Genomic DNA, 19717 nt, shown 5'->3' with positions numbered 1-19717 from the left:
TAAATTTTGGCTGTTATTCATGAAAACATATAAAGGCATGTGAGTAATAATATAAAATTAGCCATGTAAAGGTCTTTGCCAGCTGTGGTGTGGAATGGATTGCCAGCAGTTCTGTGCAATTTCCTAGGCTCGCTGTAACCCCACCTTCTCTCGTTCATGAAAGCACTAGCCAAGTGAAGGAGAAAGGTGGAATTATAAGGACCTTGTATCCACTGCAGTTCTTATCATAAAGCAACTTTTTTGTTGTTGCAAATGTTGATGCTTTAACTCTTCTTAGTGACCTCCCCATTAATTGTAATCTGGTGTTTTGTTCAGTAAGGGACTTTATGGGTTAAGTAACGGCTTGGAAGATGGATGGATAAGGCATATGTGCTTGAATGGAGCATTTGTGTAAGAGGAGACTTGGAATTTCAGCTGGCGTTGTGGGGTGATGTCACATAGGAGAAGGCCAAACTTATTTTGTTTGGTAGCCAAACAAAAGGATCCTGTAAAGTTGGGAGGGCAAATTAATTTTATCTCACTTGCCAACTCTCATGGCCATTGTATACAATAGGTGCTATAAATGCCCACAATTTGCAGATGAGGAAACTGCAATTGTAGGGCCCTCATACAAGGTTATGTGACTTCAGAGATTATAAATGAAAAGCAAAGAAGCCAAGAGCACCCATAGGGGTAGAGAGAATCATTGCTAACATGTTCATAGTTCCTGAATATTCTCCAGGGTGCATATATACATATATATATATATATATATACACACACACATATATATACACACACACATATATACACACACATATATACACACACACAAACATGCACACATACATTTGTGTGTGTATGTGTGTATGCACATATTATTTTGACAAAATGGAATCCTACTTTGGTTATTGTGGTATCCTTTTTTTGTTCAGCAATAAAGTAACTTGAGGCCAACATTCTTTTTTCAAGCTGCTAATCAAGTGTCTTCTATGTGCCCAGTACTCCGCTTGCACTGGGAAAGAGAAGACCCATCTCCAGGAAGCCACAGTGAACTATTCAGGACAGTGTGTGAGTCCATTCATTCACTTTGCAAATATTTTTGAGCCCTGCCATATGCCAGGCGCTATGCCAGGTGCTGTGGGTGCAGCAGAAAATGAGGCTGCCATCCAAAGAAAGAAAGCAGGGATCCCCCTAGAGTCCTTTACTTCCCTTACCTCTCCTTGTCCAGGGGTATCATTACATATTGATTTACTTTTTTACAGTGGAAAATATGTACCATAAAATAGACTGTTTTAACCATTTTTAAGTGTACAGTTGAGTGGCATTCAGTACATTCCTACTGTCATATAACTATCACCATGGCTCATGTGTACCACTTTTCATCTTCTCAAACTGACACTAGGTCCCCATTCACACTCCCCCAGGTCCAGGCAACCCCTCTTCTACTTTCTGTGTCTGTGACTCTGACTGCTCTACTGCCTCATGTAAGTGGATCCACACAGTATTTGGCCTTGACTGTCTGACTTATTTCACTTAACATGATATCCTCAAGGCTCATTCATGATGTGCCTGTCACTAACATTGCATTGGCTTCCTTCATGTCTCCCCAGGCCTGTCTCCCCTCTTTATCTCCTGCTGCCTTTGCTCAGGCCACCTTCTCGCTCCTAGACCACTGCAGAAGGAATGAACTGGACTCTCGGCTTCCAGTCCTGTCCAATTCCAGTGCAATTTCCATGTCACTTCCAAACTGATCTCACATTGCTCCTTTTAAGTTTCAGATTCAGTTTTAAAACTTATTAAAGCACTTGTATGCTTGTCAAAGATACAAGTAGTACTAAAAGGGTACCAAGTGAAAAGGTTCATCACTTAATATTCCGTTTTTGTAGTCGCGTGTCAGCCCTGTCAACCCCCGCTGGCTTGCTCATCACAATATCATGCTATAGCTGCTTAGCCAGTCGTCTGGCGAGACTGGGAGTTGCTTCTCGCATGTTGGATTTCCAGGGCTGGGTACATATTTGGCCATGAATCTTGGCCCACCTCCTGGTCAGTTCTAACCAAGCCAACAGACACCTCCCCAGCCTACGTGACTGCGTGGTCACAGGCATCTGCGGGTTCCTGACCAGGCAAGTGCAGCAAAGCCCAGAGCAGTGGGTCAGCTCCCACCTGGTCCAGGATCCAGGCTCAGCACTAGAGGTGCCTTCCCTGAAGGGGAGACCTGGGACTGTTCCCTGGGGCCCTATATTCCATGTAGCGGTCAGCTTTGGGGTTTGCACAGGATGTGTCTTTCATACAACCGAACAGGCCGCAGTGAAGTGGCTGTGTCAAATGGGCATAGAGAATGTGCTCCCCCACATCCATGCATAGCAACTAGTGGGCAACTACTGCTGGTAAGGGTCAGGACTGGCCCTTGAGGGTCTCTGGCACCCCCCACCCCCACCTGGCGGGCTCAGCCCCCCATTCACTGTGCAACTTTAGCCCACAGGTCCTCACACGTCCTTGGATGTTCACTGCTGCTCAGCTGACACACACCTTGACCTTTGGCCATGTCTGCCCTGTCTCTCTCCTGCCTGAGCTTGGAGATGTGCCCCTATGGAGGTCATGGAGGGCTTTGTTCTTGGCAGAGGAAACGGGGGCCTAAGATGAGCAGGTGGTCCAGGAGTAATGATAACCCTGAGCCACACAGGGGAGCACCGGGGCCCGGCTCACTCACGTCCTTCTCTTCTTTCACTGCTTTTTACAACAGCCTCTGGGCATGTACTTCCTGATCAGACACTAGACTCCAGATATTGGAGGTTGTATCCCTTCCCAAACCATCTCTGGATAACCGCATGCAAAGTAAAAGCTAGCCAAGTCACCGGATGGATTTCGGGGCTCCCCCAAGGAAGATAAAATGCAGGCAGGCCCAGCATTTGAGCTTCTCCGATCCCTAATTTTCCAGTGACCTTCTGGGGGGTTTCCTGTACTACCCTCTGCCTCCACTCTCCAGGGGATTCAGAGGCAACTAACAGAGTCCTCTGGGGTCTCCCTCCTAGGTGTTTGGTGACATGGTATGGCAGGGCACCCTCCTGGTCCCCAGGGCTATGGTTGAAGGATTGTTTCAGAGTTTTCCCACAATGGCTTTGCTGCTCCTGTCTCTGCCACCTAGCCTCCAGCTCTCGTCCTCCTCAGGCCCTCTTCTCTGTGACTTTGTGCCCTACCTGACAGAAACACTGTCTGAGCACGACCTGTGGCAACTGAGGCCCCATCCCCACCGTGCTCGTGGCCCTGACCTAGTGAGGGAGTGGAGTTTTGCTGCCTGATGCAATGTCTGGCAGGACATGTCCCTTATCAGAGTTGCATTCGCAGCTGACTTGGGCCCCACCTTCTCCAGGCGGAGGCCAGGAGGCTCTGCAGGCCATTCTTGGCCTCAGTGGAAGGCCGAAGAAAGCCAAGGCCTGCTTGGGAGCCATCCAAGTAGAATACTGTTGTATAGTAAGGGCCCCTTGCCAGGTCATGAGGGAGGCCTGTGCAGAAAGGTCCCAAGGGAAAAGCAGGGAAGGGAAGCCTCCCCATTTGTTTCCAGGCCTCAGCTCACAATTTTTCTTTCCATTAATCCCTTGCTAAGATTTGCCTGGAGATACCCTCCCTGTCATTAGTAGGGAGCTATTAGCAATTTAAGCCATAAGGGGCTTAAACTGAACACCCCTAGGGCTCAGTTTCTTCATCCTCAAAACAGCACCCCATACTGATATGACAACTCAAGTGAAGTTTTGCCCACGGTATACACCCCTGTGTCCATGCCCACAGTATGCCCCCCAGTACACTCAGCACATCACAGCATCCACGCTCACAGCGCGTGCCCATGGTCCGACCAGAGCCCCCCCCCGGCTCACACACACATGTCCACTCATACAGAGAACAGCGGCTTTTACTACTTCTTCATGTCTTCCCTCCACTTAGGATGATAAAGCATCTCACACTGAACTAAATACTTTGGAAAAGGCGTAGGGAGCATCTACTCTGTGGCTGGGGCACCCACAATAATACACTGGGCTTCTGGGCACTGGGAATACAGAGGTGGAACAGACATGGAGCTGCCATGCCGCTGGAATAGGCATTTAGGACATTTCCCTCTAGGAAGAAAATAAACCCACAGGCTGAGAGGGAAAGCGGTGGGGAGAGAGGAGGTGGTTGAAGTGACATGGCTTTCAGGAAGAACTCCCGAGGAGGGGACATTTGAGCGGAGCATTTGGTGTGACCAGGCCCGGGGCCACCTGTCCCTCCCTGCTCAGAGCTGGCCTTCACCATTGGTTCTGGTGCCCTTGCTCTGTGACCTCTGCTGGCACCCCAACAGAGGGGCGACGCCCTTTCCTTTGGCTGTCCTGTTACTGCTGGGTGTTGGAGGAGGAAAGGTATCAAGTACTCCCCTAGGAAGGGCATCTGCCAAAAGAAGTAAAAACCTTTCATTCTTCCCATGAGCCAGGTGAAGGAGGCAGAACTAGCCAGGACACCATGAGTTTTGGCTGAAGGTCTGATGTCACAGATGTCACACACCCACTTTTTGCAGAGGGCCTCCCCGCAAGGCAGGTTCAGCCCAGAACTTTCCCAGGTGATCCCCCTCCTGGCCCTGACCTCCTCCCTTGTCACCCTGTGACCTCCTGGCACCTGTGACCTTCCCCTAGGTCTGGCAACCACCCACACTCCCCCTGGGACCTCTGCACGTCCCTCACTTGCGGCCCACCCACCGCCCAGCTTCCAAAGCTCAACCCCGGGGCAGCTGCCGGGGGCAAGCAAAGGAGCCAACAGCCGGCCTTGTGTTTCTTGTCAGAGACCTTTCTCCTGTTTCTTCCTTTTAGGGTGGTGCTGGGAAGGTTCTTGGGAATCTTATGTTTTTCAGGGGTGGGGGAGAAACTGGGACAGCAGCTCAAAAATGGAATTAATGCCAGAGGGAGGAAAGGCCACGAAACTTCTAAATCTTACTAAAATCCGGAAAGGAGAAGACAGAGGAGGCAACTCCCCCAGCCCTGCCCTTGCCTTCTCCCCACATCATATTTAATGGTTATTGCTCCTCTCAGCAACCTTACGCAGTAGGCACTGCCCTTTTCATACTACGAGTGATGGAACTGAGGTCCAGGGAGGTCACGTATGCAAAGTTATATGTGGCAGGGTAGACACATGAGAAAGATAAGAACCCGGGATGTCTGGCACTAGCTCTTTCTCCTTCCTGAACATCATTAGCCTCGAGGAGCTAAAAGTCAGGATTTAAAGTTTTGTGCTCTGCAGACTTGATGTTGGGTCTCCCCTTCCAAGAGGACAGGAGGCCTCTCCCCACCACAGGCTAAATGGGTGCATAGGGAACATGGTCCTGCCCATCAGTCTGCGAACTCTTGCTAACGGTCTGCCAGGTACGAGCCAGGCCTCAGTGATTTGTTGGGCAGCTGGCATGTGCCAAGTGCCATTCGAGATGCTAGTCTAGACTTCAGAGAGCTTGCAGTCTGGGAAAGGGAGACAGAGTGTTGTTTGGAAAGTGTTTGGATGTGCAACGGCGGCGTCATGGGGGAGCCTGATTGGGGCTAGGCCTGGGAGGAGGTAAAAGCTGGATGAATCTTGGACGAGTAACTTAGCCTCTCTCAAGCTCAGTGTCCTCATCTGTAAAATGGGATGATAGTTGCTACTTAATAGGACTTTCATGAGGCTTTGATGAGGAGATGCCAACCAAGTACTTAGTATTTCATTGGGCACCCAGAAGTAAGCACTCAGTAAGCTGGAGCTACCATCTGGCTCCAGTGGGCCCTTCCAACCAGAGTATAAACCCAGAGGGCACAAACTGTGTCTGCTTGTCCACTTCTGTGTCCTCAGTGCTTAGACCAGAGACTGGCACATAGTAGGTGCTAAGAAAATACTTGTTTTATGAATGCATGGAAAAAACCTAGACGATTTAGGGAGAGACAGGAATATTCCAGGTGCTCTAGAGCTGACATAGCATCCCTCTTTCCTGCTAGACCCCTCTCCACCCACCCACACTCAGGCAGTACCCCCAGTACACCCTCAGGGAGAGCCGCCTGCAGGCCCCATCACCATGCTGCCCTGCACACCTGAGGGCTCCACTCCAGCTGCCAGGATACACATCTGTTGCCTTATTTGCAGAACCCTAGCCTCAATGCTTTCTTCAAAGGACAGACTTCTGGCTGCCTCAGAAGACACTTCCTTTGTGTGATAAAGGTACAGCCCTGGGACCCTCCTTTCTGCTTTACCCCTCCCCCAATGTCAACATCAGCTTTTTCTCTTGGGAAAATCCATCTTTTCTACAAAGAGGGATAGTTCTGAATGCCATGCATGAGGTCACAGTAAGATTTTTCCAGAGTTGAAGCAGATTGTCTCCCATGGATGAAGAGAGAGACTTTCAGGAGGGGTGCTGGAATGTGGGGCTCATGATGCTGGCCACGCATGGATGTGACCTGTTGATGGTGATGACAATGAATGAAAGAGCTATGAATCAGGCTCCCCTGGGCAATGCTGTGTTTGGTCCAGCTTTAAAAGACATATACAACTTGTGCTGTGGGTCATGTTCCCTTTATCTGTTCTGGCATTCAGCAACTGTGCATGAGTCTGTCCTGTGTGCCTGGCCCAGTGCTAAGGGATAATGAGGGATGCAGAAAAACCGCCCATTTCCACAAAGGCATGATCCTTGAACAAGTTCTACAAGTGGGTTGGCTCCGTGACGGATTCTTTGGGGCTAAGGGAACCATTGTACTGTGATGGGACAGGGATGGAAAAGCCCTGTCTGGGGGAAGACTGCCCCAGAAGCTGAGATCTGAAGGCTGAGACCATGTTAAGGATTTTGATAGAATTTATGAGCTGTAGTGAGTTTTTTCTCCTTCACTTAATTTTTTAAAATTTACATATCTCGGGTCTCCGCTGGTGGCGCAGCGGTTGAGCGCTGGGCTGCGAGCGCAGCCTCTGCAGCGCCAGTTCAATCCCTGGCCTCCAGCGAGGGTCCCACATGGCGCGCAGACCTCTCCTGCCGCGCCCGCTGCTCCCCTCAGCAGTGTGTTTCATCAGTCTGCCTGTTCTGTTCCCCGCTCTGGTTCTGGTGAATTCTCTCACTCTCCCGAGCTTTTGACTGTACCCAGTGCTTGTATAAATAAATAAATCTTAAAAAAAAATTTATACATCTCCATGGTAAAAGGTCTAATAGTGCACAATGTTACACAGCAATTGAAGGCTCACCCCACCCTCCTCTCCTGACCTACCATGTCTTTGCTTCCAGGCATTATATACACCTATGGCCATAGTCCTTTTGTATCCAGCATCTGTATTTTTCTTCCACTTAAAGGTTTTTTTTTTTTGCAAATGGGATCATACTACCTCAGATTCCCAGTCTGGGAGGGCTTCCACCTCTCCTGCCACAAACCCAGGAGACAGTTGACAATGCCTGGAAACATCTTTGATTATCACATCTGAGTAGAGGGGATCTAATGATAGAGATCAAGGATGCTTACAAACATCCTATAGTGCACGGGACAACTCCCACAACAAGGAATTATCTTGTCCAAAATGTCAGTACTGCTGAAGTTAAGGGAACCCTATCCTGTGTAGTAGTCTGCTATGCTGTCTTACATACACACACATACATATATGTACACATACATTGTATGTTATAAATAATAGCTCGTTCACATCGGTACTTATAGATCCTCCTCATTATTCTTTGTGGCTACATTATAATCCATTGCATGTCTGCTTCATCATTTTTCATTTAGGTGTTCTGTTCTGGTCTTTTGCTATTGCAGACATTTATGACTCAAGGAACATTCTTTTCCACGTACAAGCCTTTGAGTTATGTGTGAGGTCAAAGGAGAAGTTGAAGTAGGCGAGATGGATGAATCAGAGGGTTTATTAGCATTTTAAATAACTTGATTTCAAGTCTCCTTGGGGCACGATCCATTGGGAGAGTGGATCTCTGGTCCTGATTGCTAAGCAGAGCCCAGAGTATCAAAAGTCTGGTGGAAAAGCTCCTATTGGTTCCTTATGTGCAGCCAAGGTTATCCTGACCACTTGTCTTTCCTTCCACAGGACCAGGTGTCCCCCATATGAAGACGAAGACAAGGAGCCAGGTTCTGAGTGATGCCCCAGAGCTGAGTGCCCATGGCCCCAACTTTCCCCATGGAGAAAGGACTCACTTTGCCCCAGGACTTCCGGGACTTTCTGCACAGTCTGAGGATGAGAAGCAAATATGCCCTTTTCCTCGCTTTTGTAGTGATAGTTTTTGTCTTCATTGAAAAGGAAAATAAAATCATTTCCAGGTGAGAGATGCAAACAAGCCTTCCTTATCAAGATGGGGGCAGGGCTGCAGGGATTTCCGTGGGACTGCAAGGCCACCCTCCATCAATGTCATCATGTCCCTCTGTGCGCAGGCAGTGGATACCAATACACATCATCATGACCTGGGCTCCAGGCTCAGGCAACCTGGGTTGCCTGATACCATTTAGCTGTGACAGCTGAGACAGATTACTTCAGCCTTCTGTATCTTGGGTTCTTTTTCTGTGAAATATGGCTAATGATGGGGCCTCCTGGTTATAAAGATTAAATGTAAAAGCATTTACCCAGTGCCTGGGGTAGCCAGTCCTTGCTGGCTGTGGTTATTCTTACTGGCCTAGGATGATATCTCACATTAACAGCACATCCACTAGCCAGTTGGAAGTCACAGATGACGATGAGTCTACAAAAGGCAGGGCCCTGGTACAGATAACAGATAACCTGGTGGGCAGGGCTGCGATGTGCAGCTGCCCAGGTTGTGTACTGCTCCACTGGGGAGTGCAGGGCTATACAGGGAATGCTGCCCCCTAGCGTTGACAGTGTACCGCTGTGTGCAGTAGCCCTGCTAGTGGGCCTGCTAGATAAAGAAAGATTTTTTTAGACTCCCTCTGGCAGGCACAGCCCCTGTGAAGAAGCATCAACCAAGATAGGTAGGATAGGAACTGAGCTGTGTAGGTTCCCCCAGTTGGACTGAGCGTTTTTTGCTCACAGGAGTAGCCTGCTCAGCCGTTATGGACTTTTTTTCTTCTCCTGCCTCACCTCCCTGCCTCTCTACCAGTTCTTATGTGATCATGTCTCAAACTACGTCCATAAAAATCCTTGCCTCAAAGTCTCAACTAAGGAAGTTGAAACTCAACTAAGACAGGCTTTGGGTGACCAACCTTGGGAGACCGCTTAGGGTTGCACGGGCGAGAGCCCAATGACCCTCATCTGCCTTTGTCCTCACAGGGTCTCGGACAAGCTGAAGCAGATCCCTCAGTCCCTAGTAGATGCCAATAGCACTGACCCAGCCCTGGTCTTGACTGAGAATGCATCTCTCTTGTCCCTGAGTGAGCTCAGTCCAGCCTTCACCCAGCTGCAGAACCGCCTGCGAAACCTCAGTCTACAGCTGGGCGTGGAGCCAGCAGAGGAAGTCAAAGGGCAGGGGAAGGAGGAGGGAGAGCCGCCTGCACCCTCCCAGGCCCGGCCTCGGCGCCATGTGCTTCTCATGGCCACTACCCGCACCGGCTCCTCATTCGTGGGGGAGTTCTTCAACCAGCAGGGCAACATCTTCTACCTCTTTGAGCCACTGTGGCACATCGAGCGCACGGTGTCCTTCGAGCCCGGAGGCGCCAATGCAGCTGGCTCGGCCCTGGTCTACCGCGACGTGCTGAAGCAGCTCTTCCTGTGTGACCTGTACGTCCTGGAGCATTTCATCAGCCCCCTGCCCGAGGACCACCTGACCCAGTTCATGTTCCGCCGGGGCTCCAGCCGCTCCCTCTGTGAGGACCCAGTCTGCACTCCCTTTGTCAAGAAGGTCTTCGAGAAGTACCACTGCAAGAACCGCCGCTGCGGCCCCCTCAATGTGACCCTGGCCGCTGAGGCCTGCCGCCGCAAGGAGCACATGGCCCTCAAGGCCGTCCGCATCCGGCAGCTGGAGTTCCTGCAGCCTCTGGCCGAGGACCCTCGGCTAGACCTGCGTGTCATCCAGCTGGTGCGAGACCCCCGGGCCGTGCTGGCCTCCCGCATGGTGGCCTTTGCAGGCAAGTACGAGACCTGGAAGAAGTGGCTGGCAGAGGGACAGAACCAGCTGAGAGAAGAGGAGGTGCAGCGCCTGAGGGGCAACTGTGAGAGCATCCGTCTGTCTGCAGAGCTGGGCCTGAGACAGCCGGACTGGCTGCGGGGCCGCTACATGCTGGTGCGCTATGAGGATGTGGCCCGCAGGCCCCTGCAGAAGGCCCGGGAGATGTATCACTTTGCAGGCATCCCCCTGACCCCGCAGGTGGAAGACTGGATCCAGAAGAACACCCAGGCAACCCAGGACAGCAGCGGCATCTATTCCACACAGAAGAACTCCTCAGAGCAGTTTGAGAAGTGGCGCTTCAGCATGCCCTTCAAGCTGGCACAGGTGGTGCAGGCCGCCTGCGGCCCTGCCATGCGCCTCTTTGGCTATAAATTGGCACACGATGCCGCCTCCCTCACCAACCGTTCTGTCAGCCTGCTGGAGGAGCGAGGCACCTTCTGGGTCACGTAAGGGGCCTGGGGCCACATGCATCCCTCCTCGTATAAGTCCCGCCCTGCCTTCCTTACACCCAGGCGTGCGGTGAACCAGTGGCGCTTGCAGAGGGCAGGCGGCGAGCCATGCAGTAAGCGGCAGCCCCTCTGCTATAGAAATAGGCCCCTAGCCAGCTCGCTTTCCCAGCTGTGGGTCTGGAGGTATTTTTTTGCTGAGAATAGGACAGTGCTTGTTCCTTTGAGGACTATCAAACCCAGGCCTAAAGGGCTTCAACTGCCTGAGCAGCCCCAGGAAGACCCAGGCCTTCCAGCTGATAAAGCCTGCCCCTTTCTGTCTCTCTCTTTCTCTCACTCTCTCTCTCTCATACACACACACACACACACACACACACACATATTCAGAAAAATAAACATGAAACACGTAGGCCCTGTCGGCCAGAATACAAATATTTTTCAATCAGAAGGGGTCGTGGGCACTGGCCAGCCACAGTCGACCTCCCGCTGTGCTCAGTATTAACCTTGCAGTTTCTGAATTTCTTTGCAATCCTGACTGGAATCTGGATGGTCCCTGGGAAGTGGCTGGGACCACCCAAGGCAGCAGAAGATACCAGCTGAGGCTTATCAGGAGGCAGCAGCTGTTTACCAGCCAAAAATGACTAGATATTTTGATTAATGGGATAGCTGATTACTGACGAAATCAACCCTGTGTAGAGCTACGACGTATGCACATAAATACCTCCACACCCCAACATGGAGAGACAGAACAACATAAAAACAGATACGTACACATGCACATATACACTTAAACTTCTTGTTGCTTTCTGCCCACAGGGTTTATCTCTATCACACTTCTGAAGAGGAGCCTTTAATTACATTTTTAGAGTTATTTGGAGGTAGAGGAAGGAAACATGGTCATGACCATGACCTCATTCCCTGACCAGGTTTGGGACTGAAAGTGGGTACAGAACTGCCACGTTTGTGGCTCCTGCCACCTGGATTCTCATGGCTACCTCCTGAGGCCCATCCACAGCCTCGATAGGTACCAGCAGGCAGTATGCATTGAAAGGGCATGGCTCCCTCTAAAATCATGTCCATATTTGAAGGCTACCTCAGGCCTGACTGGCAAAGCAGCTGTGGTCCCTGGAGGCAAAGGGCAGCTCCCAGGTCCTGCTGTTTTCAGCCAGGCCTCAAACTGGGGCCGCAACCAGAAGAAAGTACAGAGTGCTCTTGGGGAAGAAGTCACATCAGGATACCCCATCCCTTGAGAAATTGGGGGATAGAGGTCAGCCTTGTTAAAGGTTGCCATAGTTACGTGGTCAGTGTCTGGAATTCCTCCTTTAGGGCTCTTCAAAGAATGTTGCTTATCCTGAGATGGGCTGGGTGTTTTACTTGTTTTTTTATTTTAAGTTATTTATGGTTTGGTGTCTTGTTTTATGGCTGTGTTTTTGGTTTTGTTTCTGCAGTTGTGCCACTTCCAAGCAGTCAGGCCTGAAGGGCTGGCGGTGGGGAGCCGGGTCAAGGCAGGGGAAAAGCTGGGAGAATCAACAAGGAGGATTCTGGCTCCTTGGAGTGGGAGGAGGAAGAGACTTCCCCTGGAAGGATCAGAGTCTAGGTGGCCCTCAGTGCCCCACAGGCTTTCCTGTTTGAACCCCATGTGGAACAAATCTCAGAAACCACCAGTGTTCTTTGCTGAGCATTCAGAAGTGGCATAAATTAGCAGCCCTCACCTCCTCTCTGAGAAGAGGCCAGATTTTAGAATCTCTCCCAGGCCCTAGCACATTTCTGGAGTGTCAAGGGCCTATGACTAAGCGAAAAAAATAGGAGCAAAACTCCCTAAAGAGGAAGCCTCTCCCCACTCCTACTCCAAACCCAGGAGCAGAACTCAGCACCACCTCAGAACTGGCAGGGAGCTGCAACAGTTCACTGAAGGCTGTTTCTGATTTCCTGAACAACCTCTATGTCAGATCTGTCCCGTTGTCAAACCCAGAGGGCTGAGTTTTAGTTTGAGGATAATGAACACCAGGGAATTACAAGCCCCGGGTCCAGCTGATACTGCTGTGGGTTAGAGATGAGTATGTCCTGGTCAGAAGCAGCTGTCTGTAAGGTGAGAACAGCAGCCATCTATGGAACCTGTTATGATCAGTTTATTTCAGCTTCTGGGTCTCCATGGACTTCAGCCATTCACTGCTTGAGGTTTTTCAGTCCAAGAATAGGTTGTGCAGGGAGCTGGCTCTAATGTGGGGTTCAAAGGGACTCCAGTTCTGAAAACTTGACCCAGGGGCAGAGTATGGGGCCAGGATGTTTCTGGCAGGTCCAGAAATGCTGCCTCCCTTCTTCTCCACCTGGTGCAGGGGCAAGGGGTAGGGGCAGGCACCTCCATCCAAGGCTCTTCCCTGGGCCTTCCTAGCATAGACAACAGAGTTCTTCCTTCCAGTGCCGCTGAGGCCAAAGCCTCCATTCCTCAGCACTGAGGACAATACAGAGAATGGACCTTTGGGACTTCTCAGGACATTGACATTTTGTACACTGCAATTTGACTTATTTATTTTGTGAAAAAGAAGAGACAGAAAATACCTTATTGTTTGCAGGGACTCAATGCTGTACCCAAATCAAAAAAGGCAAAAGAACAATAGAATCCATTCATTCACTCCATGCACACAAGGACACTCAAAGCCAATTCACAATACTAGAGGGGACTAGACCTCGCGCTCAGAAGTTTAAGGATATTGTTTAAGAAGATTCCTTGATTTCTCTTGTTGATTTGAAGATGTGATAGCAAGGCCCTTTCTGCTGCATGACCTTTGCCCATGTGCCTAAAATGACACAACTCAAGCCCATGTTGCCTTGGAGCTCAACAGTGCTCTCAGAATTCTTGAGGTTTTGGAAGGTCATCACTGACTACACTCCTTAGACCTGGCTGGAGTCCTGCATTTGGGGTGTTCAGCATGGAACTGGACTGGAAGAGGTGGTCCAGCTGGGGGCTGGTGCCTCCTTTTCCTGCAAAACCAGCCCCGGTTCCTCTGCTCCTGCTAGTGCTCAGCAACCTCCCCCTCCGCAGTGCCCACCTGCCTGGAAACAGGCAGAGCAGTTGAGGTCTCACCTCTGCTGGCCGCCAGCTTCCCTGAACAAGAGGCCCTTTCAGAAATGAGTACTTACTCATTTTCTTTTTCTTGATGAAGACATCTTTAGCCCAGCCTTTATAAATAGTTCAGAATATTCCAGGCCTTGGTGAGACAGGGCAGTGTCTAACACCCACAGGCTGTCACCACCACTGCCCATCCCAGCCATCTTTGGACCTTGTTTGTAAACCTTGGAGTGGACAAGGGTGGTGGAGACGGATGTGAGGTCTTTGGGAGCAGTGAATGGGGGTGGGGGGCAGTATTCCTAAATCTCCACACAGGAAAAAAAAACACAGCAAATATGCAGCTCCGTTGCACACCCCCTGCAAGATAACCCCCAAGTGTAACTGGGCAGGTCTAGCCCTTGTTCCCTTTATGTAATGCACACATTATATATGCATATATATATATGTGCATATATATATGCACATATATATATATATATATATAGCTAAATTAACAGGGAAAAATGTCCTCCCTGAGCCAGCACCCCCAGCCTGGACTGGTGTCATGGGGCAACTGCTGGCTGAACCCCCATAGCAGAGGGCACTTATCCAACCTATTATAGTGGCAACTTTGCCTCCCTCCTCTGCCACCCATCTGTGATGGAACGAGCTCTAGCAGGAGGTCAGGGAATCTGTCCCCGAAGATGAACACTTGGCCTGGAAGCAGACAGGAGATGTAGCGCCAGATGGTCTGCTCTAGACCCTGAAGTCTCCTTTCACACTAGGGCCTGTTTTATTTGACTACAGGGCCTGATCTTGATAGGCTCTGGATTATGAAGGACAGGAGCAGAGGAATAGCTGTGTGCTAAAGGCAGTCCCCTTCCACTGCCATCCCTAAAGACTGAAAACTAAGGCAGGCCTCAGGTGGATAGGTCCCGAAAGCAGGGAGAGAATGGGGTGGAGTGGGGAAACTGAAGCCTGCAGAAACCCAGGGGCTTGACAATCTGTAAAAACTTAAAGAGGGAGCATCTGATATCTAGGGGTCCCCAGTTGGTGGGTCTGCTTGTGAAGATTGCTAGGATGGGGTCCAGCTAGCCTCTCAACTGCCCGCAGTTTCAAAACTAGTGGAGGCTGCTCATTACCTCAAAAGGAGGAAGCAGAATTAACACCATCAAATGTCTTAAGAGCTGTCAGATCTTGCGTCCTTTGTCATCCCCTGGCTGCATGGGAGATGAATTTGCTCTGTGCTTCTGAGGATATAGACATGGTGCCATTCAGGTGGGCCTCACTCACGCTGTAGACCAGCTACTTTACTTGGGTGATAAAATGACCCGTGTATCCTGCTTCCTCCCACGGTGGACTTGAACTGTCACTCCTTTTCCATCTCTATGTTCCAGGTCAAGTTTGCTTGGGCCCCCTCCTCCAACCTGGATCCAGCAAACTGTCTTTTTGCCAAGACCTTGGCTCTGTGTCAGGTTTCATAACCACATGGTACAGGACTCTCAAAGACCATATGTGGCCTTGGTGTGTACATATGTGTCCATACCTGTTTGTGAGGCATTCTGCTCCCATTCTGCTCAGCCACATTGCTCCTAACCCCCTTGTTGTCGATGTCCAGATGTCCACACCATGGCCACAGTCTGCCATCTCTCGGAAATCCAGGCACTGCCCTTCAGAGAGCTGGCGGTCACTGCCGGTCGGGGTCTGCTTTGTGGAACAGAATGTGAACCCATCACCTGATGGCTTACTTGACTTATTTAATTAAAAGTGAAAACATGCAATGAGCAAAATCCGAAGTGTGTCACTTTTCATTTTTCCTCAGTAGCAATTGGGTTGTAAAAACATACATGTCATTTTTTAAAAAGTCATGTCAGTAAAACTGGGGAAAGTGGAAAAAAATTAACAGAAAAGAGATTAGTAGGAAAAGGGTGACTTCTAGCATAAAACAGAGCTGAGGAAACCCCAGCCCTCCTACGGGAAGTACAGATAAGTACAAAAGTGGTGAAATGAACATTCCTTATGTTCCCTGGAGGGCAGAGCTAGTGGTAACTGCTTGGAGTCAGCTGGAAGAATGAGGGCCAAGAGATAAATACCCAAGCACCGTGTGGGACACGTGTGGGACAGGAGCATCCACTAAAGGTCAGGAGATCTGGTGACAAGGGTCAGTTTTGCCACTATCGCCATGTGACCTTGGACAAGTCACGTCCCTAGTTTCCTTTAGAATGAGGGATGTAAATGGTGGTTTTCAACTATTGTTCCCCCAAAGTCCCATAGGGACTGAAAAGTCAGTGGAAAGGACAGGCAACCTCACCAAGAGCAAGTGTGGTTGATCTGCTTTACATGTTGAGACACCTGAAACTATATTGACAAACTCTCAAAAACCACATGAAGAGATTGCTAAGGACCCTTCATCAAGAATTGCCGTGGAGTCCTTTCAAATTGCCAAGACATTGCTCTGTCAATCATAACAGTTTTAGTGCAAGTTAGGGTTCAGACCTTGTGTCTCCTCCCAGCCATCTGGAAGGAATGGGGTTTTCCATGGAGAAGGTTCATCTTGGAATATGGGGAGACAGAGCTTTTGGAGCTTTGTGGGTTTGGGGACATGGGGGAAGCAATAACCGTGAAGAGGCAGGAGCTGAGCACTGGGGAAAACAAAACCTCGAGTGAGAGGGGTGTGGGTGAGCGTGAGACTCAATATGAGGGAAAGAGACCCCTTGCCACAAACTCAATCCTGTAACGCTGCCATTTCACCCAGCTCACACCTGGGGGGTCCAAACCAGCCCGCCCCCACCCCACCCACCCCTTAAAACATAGGAGCACAATGACATCTTGACCTGAGTGGAACCTCAGCCCCAGCCTGGTGCCATCGCTGTCTCTCTTCTGGGGACTGGATATATTTAGTTTAATTTCTGGGCTGTGTTTCCTACCACAAATGACCCCCTGGAGAAGCAAATTGCCCTAATCATAGAGCAGAGAAGCCTGGAAACCTCACCACCCACTCACCCCTTCAGCCACCAGCCAGGCTGGAAGCTGCCTTTCCTCCCCACTTCCAGACCCCTTGGGCTCCTGAATCTTCCTCCACGACATCCCAAGTTGCCAGACCCTGGGAAGAAGCTGAACACCCCAGGGATCCTGAGGGAGTGCCAGTCAGCCGGACCCATACCAGCAAGCAGTTTGGTGACCCCAGGGGCCCAGGACCTGTCCCATTGACTCACGGAGGCTTGCCAACTCCAGTGCTGGCCGGGCCCTGGCCTCTGCAGCATCATGTCCCCAAGTGTGTGGGGGAAACTGTGGTCACATAATGCTCTTAGGAAGCTACAGCACGCATAGCCTCTGAGAGGTCTTGCTTTCCTTGCACTGACCCAGTTACAGACTTCATTCACAGAATCATTTTTATGGATGAGATTCTTTTATCATGAAACCAGCTCCCATCCGCCCCACTTTTTTTTTGCCAAACAACACTCCCAAGCCTAACATTCTATAGAACAACTTATACCTACCAGAAACCTGCACGCAAAATTGTATAAGACTAAAAGTCAGGTAAGAAGGTGTAGGGGAGAGGCCGGGTAGGTGAAGGTGGTAAGTGAAGACACCGAGCTGCAGGCCAGGAGAAGGGGAGATTGTGGCAGCCTCGGGGGTCGCTGTGAGAAAGAACCCGCAGCTCTGAGGCCTCCATGCTGCTGTCACAAGACCTTCTAGTCATCCTTGGTCTTTGGCATCCTCAACTCAACCCACACCTGTGGGGCCTCTATTACCCCAAAGATGTGGTAACCCCCACAGAGAGTGGGGACGCAGGGGAACCAGGTTAAGCATAAATACCACAGGGCCTCCTGGGTAGCAAAAGGGTAGCAACCTATGAAGCTAACCGCAGCCACTGCAGCACGAATTCAATCCCCAGCCAGGGAGCTACCCACATGGTGCAGCAGACCTCTCCTGCCTCGCCCGCTGCTCCCCTCAGCAGTGTATTTCAGTACATCTGCCTGTACTGCTCCCCACTCTGCCTCTGGTGAATCCTCTCACTGCCCGCACCTCTGGCCTGTACCCCCGTTCTTGTATGCATAAATAAATCTTAAAAAAAAAAAGCATAGGGCCTCCCAGGTGGCGCAGTGGTTGAGGGCTGGGTTGTGAAGCTGCCCGCAGCTCTGTGGCGCCAGTTCGATCCCCGGCTGCTCCCCAACCAGCAGAGGAGGGTCCCACATGGCGCACAGACCTCTCCTGCCGCCCACGGCTCCCCTCAGCAGTGTACTTCGGTCCTTCTGCCTGCTCTGCTCCCCGCTCTGGCTCTGGTGAATTCTCTCACCCTCCCACGCTTCTGACTGTACCCAGTGCATGCATAAACAAAAACAAAATAAACAAACAAACAAATAAATAAACATGCCTCTATTAAAAAAAAAAAAAAAAGCATAATTACCACAGGGTGCTTATTGATCTGAGAAACTGGGAGCGTGGGCTAATCTTAAAGGAGCCATTTCAGAAGCAGCTAGACAAAAGTTACCAAGAGTGAGCAGGTTCCCTGGAGACAGCGTCCTCTAGTAGCTAGTAAATCCCTCGCTAAATACTGCTGTGCAGTTTATTGGAAGAACAAGCAAGTAGTAAAAGCTCAGCAGGAGAGAATTGCCCAAGAAAGTGAGAATGAGAGCAAGAAGGAAGTGCAGAGGAGTGAGGGGAATGGGAAGGGACGCTGAGGTGGGGACATTCTCATGAGACGCAGGAAGACGAGTTGCTGACAGGAACGCCCCAGAGGACAGCACAGCCACGAGGTCCACGTGCAGAGGGCGGGTGGGGCAGGGCAGGCCCAGGGGCACACAGCACCCTGCAGGCTGGCCCGGGAGGCGCCCCTGTGGATGTGTGGCCCACAACTGTCTGGTTTTGTTTTTAACAATTGGCATTAGAGGCCAACACTTAAAAATGAAGGAGCTGTATATAGGAACCAGATTTCTGCTTCCTCTCGAAAACAGGGTGTCTTGGTTTGAGTTACACCAGAAGCTGATGCAGAGACAGAGTTTGAGAGAAAATGGTTTATTTGGGAACCCCAGATAGCCCAGCAGGGCAGAGGGAGGGGGGCAGCCAGCACAGCCATGCTGGGAAGCCAACTGCCACCTTGGACAACTGGAGCAGAACCCACTGGGAGGGAAACATATAACTTCCTGCCTGGGAACCACCCTATCTGAGGGGTACGTGAGGGGCCCTGGGGTATTCCTACCCAACCCTGTCAGTCTTTGGCTGAATGAATGCTGCTCTTGGGGAGAATTAATTCTCCAGCACCGTCCTGCTGCAGAACAGCATTCTAGTATTCTGGAGAAAGCTGTTAGGTCCAGAAACTAAGGTCCAGGTAGTTGGAAGTTTCCAGAAATACATTTGAGGCGTGGGGAGGGATCTGACAGCACCTGCTTGCTGGGCTGGTCACTGGGGCTCTCCTCCCCACACTAATGGCTGCAGCTGGGAGATTGTAGCAGCCTCTTTAAGGGGAGACGTCTGGGATGGGGGCGGGTGGGTACACTCCCTCTGCTCTCTCCAACACTGAGGCAGTAAACAGCACTTGCAGATGATTTACTTTCAACGGAGACATTTATTCTGTGAATGCCTGTCTGTCCAAAGCAAGGAAGTGACAGGCCAAGGGTACCATAGCTACCACTCCTCATGGTAACACCCCAGCCCCCCACAAGCAGTTGAATTTCAACCCCAACTTAAAGTTTTGGTGGCGGGACCTCCCTGGTGGCACAAGGGGTTAAGACGCAGCACTATGAAGATATCCACAGCCACTGCAGCACATCCTTGGCCAGTGAGGTGACACACATGGCGCAGCAGACCTCTCCTGTCTCCCTGCTGCTCCCCTCAGCAGTGTATTTCAGTAAATCTACCTGTTCTGCTTCCCACTCTGTCTCTGGTGAATTCTCTCACACCCTGCATCTCTGGTCTGGACCCCAGCTCTTGTATGCATAAATAAATCTTTTTTTTTTTTTTTAAGATTTATTTATTTATACAAGCACTGGGTACAGTCAGAAGCGCAGGAGGGTGAGAGAATTCACTGAGCCAGAGCGGGGAGCAGAGCAGGCAGAAGGACCGAAGTACACTGCTGAGGGGAGCCGTGGGCGGCAGGAGAGGTCTGCGCGCCATGTGGGACCCTCCTCTGGTGGCCGGGGAGCAGCCGCGGATCGA

The 19717-nt window shown here is 50.6% G+C and overlaps 1 protein-coding gene across 3 annotated transcripts in view; it reads left to right on the top strand.

The window, feature by feature from the left end:
• The window catches only part of CHST3 (carbohydrate sulfotransferase 3), a 35348-nt gene extending 19133 nt beyond the window's left edge, over positions 1 to 16215 (top strand). For 2 of the 3 annotated variants that reach the window (XM_054689984.1, XM_037495763.2), the window contains exons 2-3: positions 8038 to 8267; positions 9229 to 16215. In XM_054689984.1, the coding sequence (XP_054545959.1) occupies positions 8110 to 8267; positions 9229 to 10513 (1443 nt within the window). In that variant the 5' untranslated portion in view covers positions 8038 to 8109 and the 3' untranslated portion in view covers positions 10514 to 16215. Of the gene's footprint in view, positions 1 to 4351; positions 4571 to 8037; positions 8268 to 9228 lie in introns of those variants that run through there. The other variant, XM_037495764.2, reaches the window with a different exon arrangement.
• Positions 16216 to 19717: the final 3502 nt, after the last annotated feature.

The sequence above is a fragment of the Talpa occidentalis genome, unplaced genomic scaffold (genome assembly GCF_014898055.3).
Source record: "Talpa occidentalis isolate TD23 unplaced genomic scaffold, MPIMG_talOcc4v2.1 talOcc4.8, whole genome shotgun sequence".
NCBI lineage: Eukaryota > Metazoa > Chordata > Mammalia > Eulipotyphla > Talpidae > Talpa > Talpa occidentalis.
This window is presented reverse-complemented; position numbering and strand designations above follow the sequence as displayed.